General features: G+C 49.1%; 1 protein-coding gene across 2 annotated transcripts in view; it reads right to left on the bottom strand.

Moving 5' to 3' along the window:
* Positions 1-10,983, bottom strand: part of LOC139679183 (rho GTPase-activating protein 7-like) — a 54,567-nt gene extending 43,584 nt beyond the window's left edge. Inside the window, exon 1 of one of the 2 annotated variants that reach the window (XM_071570664.1) lies at positions 10,901-10,983. Coding sequence is in view for 1 of the 2 variants with exons in the window: in XM_071570662.1 (XP_071426763.1) it covers positions 10,901-10,907 (7 nt within the window). In the remaining variant the exon portion in view is untranslated. The remainder of the gene's footprint in view (positions 1-10,900) is intronic. The other variant, XM_071570662.1, reaches the window with a different exon arrangement.
* Between the last annotated feature and the right edge of the window lie 1,224 nt (positions 10,984-12,207).

Raw genomic sequence — 12,207 nt, 5'->3', positions numbered from 1 at the left:
GTCAATCAAAGAAGATAAATCTTTGTGTCAGTTCCAATTATTGAGATACTCCAGTTAACTCAGGGAATCACAGATATTAGACTGGCTTTAAATGCCCACGTGGTTGGGACTATACCATTGCTCCTGGGAGGCAATTTCACTGTCTGACAGATCAAGAGACTTTTCTCAGCTAGTTAATTCCAATTAAGTTTTTCCTCCCAATTTCATCCTCCTATCCATTATCCCTTCACAATTCCTCTCCTGCCATGCTGCTCATGCCAAGAGTCTCGGAAATGGTGACATTATTACAAGTACCTGGTGATGACACCCATGGGGACTCCCAGTGCTATAGCCTCAGAGCAAAGATGATTTCTGTCTTAAAGAGCTTCTTCCAGCTGCCACAGCCTTTCAATAAAGCTCTACACTTTAAATCAGGTATGCCAGTAACCAGCCCTCCTTGTGCTTTGCCTCTTGTCCACTGCTAAGCTTTGTATCTTCTGGTTCCCCTGAGTTCAGATAGCAATCAAAGTGTACAGAAGATGTGTTTGGATGGTTTAACTCTTTAGAAAAGAGCTGCTGCTGCAGAATTACCTCCTGATATTTTTCTAGAAGTCCATAAGCCCTGACATCGTGAGAATAGATGACACAACCCAAAAGGTTATACTGCTGTGTCATGAACTTGATATAAAGCAAAATTACAGGGGATTCAATTAAATAATTCATTTTCTTGCTCCTCCAAAAAGTAATAGGAATGACTGCATACTGTAAAGTGGGTGGGATTAATTGGTGTCTTATCTCTGATATCAAAATGGGCTGGTCACACAGCTCCCCAACTCTCCTTCGCCTCTTTGCTGTCTCTCTTACACACTCAGGAAGACAAACGGAATTAATGCATAAACATATTCCTCCAACTCAGGAAGGTCAAGGGGTTTGCAAGTTTATTTCAAGAAACAAGAGGAATTTAGCCTTTTATTCAACACAGCAGCAAGCAACAAAGGATGGCAAGCTCCTCTGAGGAAACAGGTCCCCTCACCAGAGGGCAGGGGTCCCAGGGACAAAGTGTGTGCATGGCCAGGTCAAGGTTGGATCTCCAGCCTGGATTTACACCAGTGTAAAGGAAAGCACTACCCAGCCCAGTATTTACATTATTCAGGCCAAGGCAAAAATGTAGTGGCAGCTGTGAACAGTTTAAATATCCAAACCCTGATGGGAGGACCTTCATGCAAGGGTTTGGCTTGTTGTTGCAGCTGACTCTCTGCATCTCCTTTATCTTTCTTTTTTTTCTCTCTCCTTTCAGAGTTGTTTGACCTTAAATGCAAAAGGATAGTGTGGGTCAGGAGGAGTGTTTATTATGTATGAGTTATTTTTCTTTCATGTTAGCAAAATCCTTTTGTAAAAGTTGGCAGAAGTCCCTGTTACAGCTAAATTTTGGACCCAGGGGTGATCTGGAATTTAACATTATTTATGTCTCGGTATAAAAAAAGCAATGGAAAGGAAGCAAATTCAAAGAAAATAATCAGAGCACAGCTGAGGTCTGTAGCTTCACTTATTTAAACCATTCAAGTCTAGCACTGCCCTCGCCTTCACTGATGTCGGGTAACTATTTCAGGGGGTTGAGGCTTGCTGTGTGGAAGCTGCAGTATTTGCAGCAATCACACTCTTTCAGTGTTTCACAGGCAAGGAGAATGCAGCACTTTACAGATCCAAAGTGCTCAGCTGCACAGCAGAGCTCTTGTGTAGGGCTGTGCTGACCCCACCTGCTCTCAGCACCATCAGCACTGATGGCAGTGCAGAGATGCTGCAGTTGAAATCCTTTGCACTGCAGGTATGGGAGGAACACCAAGAGGGGAGCAAATCCTGCTGCTGCCATCACTGAGGTCCCACTCCAACCTTCTGTCCTCCAGGCCCTGGATTTTCATTGGGTTGGAGTGACAGACAGCCAGATTCTGGAATCCTCACTCTGCCTGGCATGCTGTTCCTCAGCAATTCACCCCCGGGCTCCAAGGAGCTGTTTGTACCCTAAGAGTAACTGCTGAGCATGAACAAGAGCTGAAGTTCAGCCCTAGATTGCCAGTGCTGGGCTAGTTAATTCCAGGGAAGATCACTCCTGAAGGGTGGGATTGCAAAGAACATTTTTAGGAAAGCGTAATTTTTGTGTGCTTATTCCCAGGGTAGACCCAACCTAGCAGTTTTTCCAAGCCTCATTTACTCTCAATGAACATACACAGAAAACCAAGGCACAAGTTCTTAAAATATTCAGAAAAAAAGATTACTTCTTGTCCATGCTGTTTCACAGGAATCCAATAAAGTTAAAGGAAAAACCATAATTGCTCCTTATACAAACATGCACAAGAGAAAACACGCCCAAAAACTTTGCACCATCACTGTCAGGGGTCAACCCCAGTGACAGGTTCAGGTCTGTCCACTCTTCTCCTTTGGCCACTCACTCTTCCAGCAGAACCCTCTTCAAACAGACACCTTTACTGATTCCACAGCTCTCTCCTCCAGGGTACAGAACATACAGGGTAGTGGAAAGCAGAACCCCACAACCCCTCCAAAATGTCCCCAGATATTCAGGGGCTCCTGCTATTACTCAGCTTGAGGTTGAGAAGTGCTAAGTTTTGAGGAAGAACACTTTTAACTGCACAGCAGTTTTCACTTTGAGGCGTCCTCCCCCTCCAGCACGAGCAGGTATTAAATATGTGCATACTGAATGCTCTGCAAGCTCCACAGCCATCAGGGTGGATCAGCAAGGGAAGCTTGCCTGAGTAATTCAGGTGTCTGTGGAATGTCAGACCCTGCAGGTACAGCTAGGGTGACATTTCAGAAGTATCTACCTTTCTTACACTCTTCAAGCTCCATTGAAATTCGCTTGAGGAGAATTTGAATGGAACTTAGGCCTCCAGAACTCTTTTGTATTTTAAGTCAGCTTCTATCTTTAAATTTCACAATAAATAACAAGCAGACTCTGTTTGAAGAGTTGGGAGCTGAGTAGGAGCTTGGATAGCATGATCATGAGCATAAATGAGCACAATCCCTTTGAATATTGAAAGTGTATTTAACGTGGTGCCCAAGGTCACACTGCAAATCAATGGACAAAACTGAATCAAAGCCCTGAGGGCGTATTACTGACAATCAGATGCAGGAGTAATTGAGTAACTGCACAGACTTAAAAGCAGCATTACATCAACTTAACATATGGCTGGAAAGGAGCTTGGGGAGGTTCAGTGATTTGCTGCAGGGGAGAGAGAATCAAGGGCAGGGCTGACATCAGATTGGAACAGCTAATATCATTGCACAGTTAACCTGGCACTGGGAACTCTGCTACTATTTATACTCCAGAAAACTTCTGATTTTAGTGCCATAGCTTTCTGTATCCACTGCTGGAAATGCTAGGAGTCCCTGACTTGAAGGACAAATCTTGCTGACTATTGGCACTATGCTGGGAGAATCCAGGAGGAAAGACACCCAGTGACTTGGCTCTGACACCTGGCACACTGCTGGGTATGTATGTCCCTGTGTCTGGCAGTGAGAACATGCCCCTCGGCTGCTGAGTCTCTGCACAAGCTGCAAGCCCAGCAGGGTGGTTACCAGCCCTACCTGGCAGCCACTTGCCTCTCATTTCAGCTGTCAAAACTATATTTATTCCTGTGCAGTATTTCCTGTTTCCTAATTTGGTTGGTTCCCTCAGTCATTTTTCCACTAAAATGCTCAAGCATTTTTTGAAAATATCTAAACAGGAAGAGACCTGACCTCTCCTCCCTGAACATCGTGTGCTCCCTTCTCCTGGCAGCAGCAGATCCTTCCTGTGCCAGCAGCGACTCCAGGACAGGCTGAGGGTGGATCCCATACCTTCAGAGTGCACGTGGGCTCTGTCTGTGTGCTAAAGACTGTACATGGGTTGTCTTGAAGTGCTCAACAGTCCTGGGATCCCAGTCAAAGCCTTCCCTCTTCACCCCCCCTCATTCCAGCTCACTGCCCTACCTGAGCATGTAGATGGATCCCAGGTTCTAGCTGGCTGGTTGTGGAGATCTCCATCAAGGGAAAAATGCCCACTGGTTCATCTGGCCTGATGTTGAGCCAGACACTTAATTCAGGCAGATACTGAGTAGCTGCTCTCCTGTGCATTTTCACTGGGCACAGAAAGGTTTTGGGGGTTGTTCCCCCTTGGAGACCTGCTGGCTGTGGTGCATCCATCATCACTGCCTCCTCACCCGGGAATGGGTTGCCTCTGGAGCAGAGCCATCACAATCCCTACCATCCAACTGCTTACAGTAAAGATCCCAAAGAAGAATTTCTCTTTTCCTGAGCTTCACAGACTCTACACCCCAGGAGCCTGGTCTGTGCTCACAGCCCCTTGCTGTTGAGACTGGATGCAGCAGGAGCCCTGTTAGCTGTGCGTGCTCCCAGCCCTGCCCAGCCCCACTGCAGGACACATGGACACTTGTGGGACACCTGGATGTGGGACCAGAGGGCACTGCCCACCTTCAGCTCCAGCTCCTCTCCTGGAAAGAGCAGTGCTGCCCTCAACAGACATCATACACAGGGATTTGAAGACAAAGTCTATGTGGTTTTGAAATGTTAGCAATTTGGGCAGCTCTGAAGCAGAGCCCAGAGGCACCTTCCTTACTGCTTATGGTGCAGAGTCCCCTGGCACCAACAGGTCCCAGCTCAGGGCACTGTGATCAGCCACAGGGAATGCAGCACAAGCCTGTGTTGTGTTCTCAGCTGACATGAGAGCAGAATAAATGTGGAAAAGTTGTTTCTGCCTTCAGGAGGTGGAGAAGCTAATGCACTGCACCTCCAGGGATGCCCACAGAGCCCTGGGGAAGGAACAAAGCAGTGCTGGAGTCTCTGTCAAACCCTCTGGCTGTGAGGATGGCTGGCTGTGGAACATGAGGTACCTGCCCTGTAGCCCCACTTCTTCCCCAGAGCTGGGCTAACAGCCACACAGCTTTTCAGCAGGAGGTTTAATGGCCAGGCTCCACATGCAGCTCTTTGGCTGGTGCAAATCAAAACCTGACACACCTCAGGGTGGCAGAACAGAACAGGAGTGAAAAAATCCCGACAAGTGAAAGGAAACTCAGGGCCCTGCATGTGTCTGTGCCCACAGATTGCTCCTGCAGAGCTCCTGGGCTTCTGCCTTCCAGCCAGCTCTTATCTGCACTCTCTTCCAGAAGCCCTCACATGTCCAGAGATCACATTCAATATATACAGTGGTACATATTTAACAAACTAGTCTGGGGCCTTGCAGCAGTTTGGTCATGCTGCAGAATTAATCTGAGATTGGCGATAACTGCAGAAAATTACGTTTATGTTAATTTTCTTTAATGTTGGGGTTTTTCTTCAAAGAGTTGCTTCTCTAAGTCCCAGCACTATCCTACACCAGTAAATGTTAGACAAATCTATCCTCTGATGCCACCTATACCTCCAGAAAGGGGAAGGTTCCTTCCTCACACTCTGGCTGTCTTTGGGGCTTGGGCAGGTGGCCTCCCCTGGCATCAGTTGCCTGGAGCAAGGGAAAGGTTGTGATGATGCTTTTATGAAATGCTGTGAGGCTACACCATTTCCCCAGAGCTGAAACTGCACTACAGCCCCCCAGCATGTAGGCTGGCCCTAACCAGTAAAGCCTCCTTCTCTGGAGGAGAACTCAGCTCTGCTCAAGCACCTTTAGCTGTGTTAGCTATTGCAGGTGAGTGGGGATGACAGGGAGACTCAGCTCCTTCTCTAAGGAGAAAGCAGCACTGTGAGTATTTTAGGAGACTCCTAATATTAAGGCACAGTCACTGACTGTGACTAAGTAAGATTTGTAGATATTCTGGACTGGTGCCAAGGGAGATGGGGAAAGACAATCCCAGACAAAGCAAAACAATAATGTGTTAGTGGTGAGAAAGATTCATGTGGTGAAAATTAATAGCAGCGGGTGCCTTGCAGCAATAGCCCATCCATCCTGTCTGTGGCAGAGAGAACACTCCTCAGTGATCGGGCAGCACAGTGCCAGACAGCTGGGGCACAAGCTGGAATTCACATTTCTCTGAGTTCTGGGGGTTCAGGCAGTGGCTCCTCTGCCTGAACATGCAGGGCACAGGCCCTGTCTCCCCTCACTAGCTGTTGTGTCCACCCAACATCTCTGTATGCAAGATGGGAGCAGGGAGGGAGCAGCTTTCCAGGCTGGACCAGTGTCCAGAGCACAAGATCCCTGCTCAGGTTGGGCATATCCTGGTCTCAGGTTCAGCAGTGCCACTGAACACAAGGAAAGAATCCTCCATCCACCCCAGGTAACACCTGACTGTGTCATTTGTTCATTTGTTCAGTCTGAGATTAGCAAAGCCATGCTCATTTTTGGTGGTGAAGGAAGGCAGCAGAGTGATGCCATCATTAATTGAGCAGCTAATCTTCACCAAGATCTGCCTGCATGCAGGGAGTGGTGTGGCCTCACCAGTCTGGGTCTGTACATAAATCACTTCAGCCAGGAGGTTATAAATCTGTCATTCCTTTAGCTATTTAGCAAATGCATCACTCTCTAATCTACTCCTAGTCTTTTAACAATGTACAACATACAATTTCTATAAAGCTGTAACAAATTCAGAAGGTGACTTGCCTATCTCATCACCAGCCTGCCCAAAGCTGACTGCATGAACATCCTACCACTGCCCAGCACAATGCTCAGTGGAAAAGCACACAAATTAACGTTCTCTGTGCTGCTGAGCTGATTAAAAGATTCAGCTTGGATGGGAGAGGAAGTGCAGGGTCCAGCATGGTTTCCTGTGTGCCTATAAATAGCCATTTGGGATGGTTTAGGCAGAGGTCAGCTCCAGACAGCTGTACGAGCACTGCTCTCTGTTCACCTCGTGCTGGTGGGAACCAGATTGATGGCAAAACATGTCCCCACTGGAGCAAGAGCTTTGAAGCACACACAGAGTGTCACTCCTGCCAAAGTACCTGATGCTAACCAGGGTTTGACACTTGCTGCAGTGGGAGCAGGGCCACTGCATATCTGTCAGGGCACTGGTCCCACGAGGCTCACCCCGGTGGGCTGGCACCAGGTGAACCTCTACAGTCATCTGTTGATCTCTCAGACTTTACTGAATGACACATGAAAGGTAAGAATGCTTCCAATCTGCTCTGAAAGACAAGAACAAACATAAAGATGCTATTTGTGTGCTTCAGCTCAGCAGAGGGACTTAAGGGAGCAGTTTTGCCCTGGTCTTGGTGGGTTGGTTGGGGGTCCCCAATGTAAGTGGCACTCCTGGTCCCCGCAAACCCAAGCACACTGTGACATCTAGTGGCAAGTTACCCCAGAGCCAGGGAAAGCTGTGCCTGACAGGCCTTTCCCACAGCCCCTGGACAGCCAGCCCAGGTGGGGCTGCTCTATTACATGTTCTCCAGGTGCCTCAGTATGCATAAATACGTATTTATATGTAACAGTGAGAATGACAGCTGATGTTAATAAGGCCAAGGTGTGCTGGTCACAGAAACAGTATATCCCCCTTGGCAGACAGCTCTCATCTTCCTTGCTTAAGGTAGGAGAGATCCTGGACAGGTCTTGTCCTCTTCCCATCCCAGGTAACCAGTGGGTGACCTGCTCTGCCAGCATCACCTCCAGAGCCACAACTCATGGCATAGGAGTTAGATGGGGTTGGAAAAGAGCTTGTCCATATTTGACGTGGCTTTCCACCCATGTCCCCCAGCAGTGACTAGTGCTGGTGTCTGACCAGCTCAGGTGACCTTGCCAACATTTCCCAGAAGCCAGGGGCACACAGCCTTCGTACAGCCAGAGAGGAGGAGCAGCAGCCACAGCACCATGTAGCCTTATTGCACATTCACCTCCACCTCCTCCCCATCCTTTGGCAAAGTTTATTTAATATTTCACCATTCTTTTTTTTCAGACTGTTCGATTTCATGCACCACCATCAGTGACATATTCCATATTAGCTTGAATAATGATACAGAAATTAAATCAATAGGCTTTTTCTAACAAATAGAAAGGCCCTATCATGAGTGCCTAGGCAGCGTGAGTCAGGGATGTCATCTGATTACTGGGCTGCTTTGTGAAAGAAGGGAGGAAGGAACAGATACTAAATATGAGGAGTAAAACTGAGAAAAAAGGGCAAACTTCAAGAGGATGCTTTTGATCCTCTTTCAGAGAAGTGCAGGAATGTGAGAAGCTGCTGTGCAGCACATGAGCACCAGCTTTTTCACACAAGTGCCCTCTGTGCACCCACCACAGGCCTGTCCCCTACAAACACCCCACTCCTGGAGGATGATGGAAACAACAGCAAGGTCAGCAGTGCCAGAGCCCCAGGAAGCTGAAACCAGAGTGAGCAGCACCAATCCTGCTTCAATTGCCTAAGGTCTCTGAACTACTCTGAGACTCAGAAGTGGTGCCCAGGCTTCAAGTGCCAGAACATGTCAGGCATCACAGTAAAACCTTCAGAGCTGTCAGCAGGGCCTCTCCTTTCTATTTGTCTTTCATAAAGCTTTGTTTAATGCATAAGTCGTTACTTATTCTATATGATGTATTCACCAGAGAAGCCAAGTTCCCTTCCCACACAAGCATTCCTTCCAACAGTTCCAGGTCCTGCCTTTTCCCAGGAGCATCAAGGGAAACAGGATGAGGTGGAGGAGGGATGGGTACAGCAGGCATTGTGTGTGCTCAACCCCTGTTGTGCAAGGCTTGCTGGACTAGTTTTTGGCAGGTGTCAGATTTTTTGGAGGACCAGGTTTTTGGCAGGTGTCAGCTAATGTTAACCCTGGAAGTGTTCCTAAATGTCAAACTTCAGAAGATGAAACAGCAAACTTATACAAAAAAGAAGAACAATTTGCATGAAAATGCTTCCTGAACCATGTCCTCAGTTCTTAATAGCTCTCTGACCACAGGAGAAGTGCTGGGACAGGGGATACTCCTGCTCTGAGCCAGAAGTGCTGACCCAGCAGCCCCATGATTGCTCAGGTGTCTCTGCAGCACCCTAGCGGTGTCCCCACCACTGCACCCCACCAAAGGTGCTGCTGGGACCTGGATGGCCCTGCTGCCCACCGCAGGCAGGGCTTCATGCCATGACTCCTCCTGGCTTTGCCAGCAGCCCTCACCAGGGAATGTAGCACTCAGGAGAGCAGGAGGATGCTGGCTCCTTCCTGTCCAGTGCCCCTGTGGCACAGCAGCCATGGGCAAAGAGGGTCCTTCCCTGTGGCTGAGCATGGCATGACCAGTGGCTCAGCCCCTCCTGCCCTCCGGCCAGAACCCCTCTGGGTCATTTCCTACAGCATTCATTGTATCAGCGCTCCATGTCTTACAGAATACCTGCCAATGCAACCCACTCTTTTCTTATGACTCTTAGTTTATGTCAACAAGTTATTAATTTCTGAAACACAAGTAGTTTTCTACCTTAAAAAATTTCACCTTTTCCATCACCTGGAGGACCTGCATATACCAACAGATGGCCGCTCAGCCCTGGTCTCAAATGCAGCAAACTAATTGTGTTTCTTCTCAGTTCTTGTGCTCGGCACATTGCCAGAGTGACGCAGAGCAATGAGAAACAAATTGACTTGAAACTTGGCTGGAAAGCATCAGCAAACAGAGGGTTGAAAACTCAGCCTGATTTATTTTATTGAGAGGCAAAGGACAAGAAATGCAGTGTTATTCCCAGTTGTGGTCCTGGCAAAGAGTCCTCCAAGCCCATGTGAGAGCAGAGCTGCCAGTGAGGCTGGGCAGCCACAGTCCCAGTGTCTGTCTGTCAGGGCAGAGTCACTGGGGAGGGACAGCATGACACTAATTCCTTTTCTGAAAACATTCACTGTAACACTTCCCTCTCCTGCCCTGAGAATACAAAGTGTTATACATGAAGCAATAAACTAAAGGCCACCATCTGACACACAGATGCCTAATACCCTCCTACAGAGCTGTCACAGTCGCTGTAGGATTTTTTCAGCATTACAAATCAAGCCTTAGGCAAAGGCAGAGCTGGGGCTGGCCCAGCTGATGGCAGGAGCAATGCCAGGACTGCCCCAGTGTGGGGCACCAACTCCCACAGCCGGGGCTGCTGTCAGGCAGCTCCAGCCCTGCCAGAGAGACCTGGGCACAGCAGGAGTGAGGTAAGACAGCAACTGGAGGACTGAGCCAGCTGAGACAACAACCACCCTGAGAAACACGGGTGGGACCTGGGGGCACAGCTGAGTATGGGGGCCTGGAGCAGCACCCACTGCCCCTCTCCAGCCCCTGCTCTTGCTGGGTGCCAGGCAGCCACCCACTGCTGCAGGCTCAGGACACCCACCCCAAAGGTCCCCTCTAGCCTTCATTCCTCCCAAAAAACAGATCACTTTTGCTATCACTTTTCAGGAAAAGGCATCGTTGTTCAGGGTGACTTCTCCTCCACACTGATGTTTTCCCAAGGGCTGATATGTTGTCCCTGCTGACAGCACTGCTGCTGCTTTCCCAGCTCCACCACCCTGCTGGGTCCCCCTGGGAAAGCCTTTCCCTGCCCTGGCTGTGCACACACCACAGGAATGGGACTCCGGCGGGAGTGCTGAGGGTCCTGGCAATCCCTGGGAGGAAGAAGTATGGGGGGCTGTTCCCCTCGAGAGGAGAAACCTTTGCCAGACAGGGACCTTCTGCTGTGCCCTGCAGGGACAGCTGTGCTGTACCGCTGAGTCCTGCCCTCTGTGGGACTTGCACATGCTAAAGTGTTAGATCACAACATTTCTAATAACTTTTTTTTTTTTGCTAAGTCTTAAACAAAATCAATCACTGCAAAACTTTCTGTTTCCTGTTAAATGAGCCCAAATGAGCACATCCCAGGAGGAAGAGCCAGACCCACACCTTTGCTGTTCCATCTCCCACAACAGTTCATGCCTCATTTTTTGGTTCATATCGTTACAGCAAAGTAATAGCCTAACCAAGGAAAGAAAATAAACGTCCTCTTACCTTCCATGGGGAGAGTGAACTGCAGCAGATCACTGTCCTGTGCAGAAGTTATTCCTGTGTCCCTGCAAGCAAGCAAGTCCTGCCTTGGGCAACTGAACTCCAACCCCATCTGCTCGGCTTTAAGCAGGACAGCCAAGATCCCACCCAGGACGGGGTGGAGAATCCTCCCTGGGAAAGAGCAGCTCGGTCACAGCTCCCTCCAGCCGCTCTGCACATCTCGGCGGGGCTCTGACAGGCCGTTTCCTTTCTCTCCCCCTCGGAATTCAGCGGCAGCCCCTTCCACTGCCATCTCACATCAGTATCTGCAACTGAGCTTGCGACAGGGATTGCGCTTGGCAGTGCCAAAGGTGCAGGTGGCATGGGTCCCAGCGAGGAATACTGGCAGGATAAGCACAGGATGCACACAGTTCAGCCAGCTGCAGGATGGAGACGAATGGGACGCGCAGGGGTACTCGAAGCACTGCGGTTACATCAGTGAGAAATCCTCGATGAACTGGAGCACGGCCCAGCAGAGTGAGCTCAGTGCAAAGCAGGCTCTGCTGAGTGCTGCAGTGGGGACACCACCCTGACACTCTGCTCCAGCTTTGCCAGAGGCCATGGGAAGAGCATGCCAGAGTCATTGCTTTTACACAAAAACTTTCATATACTGAAACTCTTTTACACAGCAAAGGTTATTTTCTTTAAAATAGTCTCTCTGTGGAATCTGTTCTTTCTGGAGAAGAGGCAGCTGATCACTGTTGGAATTTCCCTGTCACTGAACAGTCCTGGGCACTGTCACACCAGGCAGTGGGTGCATGGCTGAATGGCTGCAGCACCCACCTTCATGGCAGCTCACCTGAGTGCTGTGTGGGTTTTCAGGCAGGTGGAGACTAGAGGATGTTAGTAGCAGATTTGGGCTTTCACGTGTTTATTGCCCATCATGTGCATTTATTCAGCTCTGGACCTGTTCTCCCTCTTTGTTTGAGACTGAACTGCCCACACCAGGCAGCTCCCACAGACCAGGGAAAGCAGCCAAGCTGTGGCTCTTACAGGGGACATTTCAGTTTACAGTGGAGAGGTAGAAGCAGCAAGGTAGGGTACAACAGCAGAGACCACAGGCATCACTGCTATGAGAGCAGTGCTGACCCCTGGCCTCTGTTTTCAGCTGCTCACAGCACATAGTGGGTGCCTGAGCTCAGTGTTGATTAACTCTCTGCCACACCATCTCCCACCAGGTAACAAGGTTAAGCACTAACAAAGGAAAATCAAAAAATATCCCAGGTCCTAATGCCTACCAGACACATACAGCAAACTGAAATACCTCCTGA

This window comes from Pithys albifrons, chromosome 15, assembly GCF_047495875.1.
Source record: "Pithys albifrons albifrons isolate INPA30051 chromosome 15, PitAlb_v1, whole genome shotgun sequence".
NCBI classification, from domain to species: domain Eukaryota; kingdom Metazoa; phylum Chordata; class Aves; order Passeriformes; family Thamnophilidae; genus Pithys; species Pithys albifrons.
Note: the sequence above shows the minus strand (reverse complement) of the source record. Positions and strands in the feature narration are given on the sequence as shown.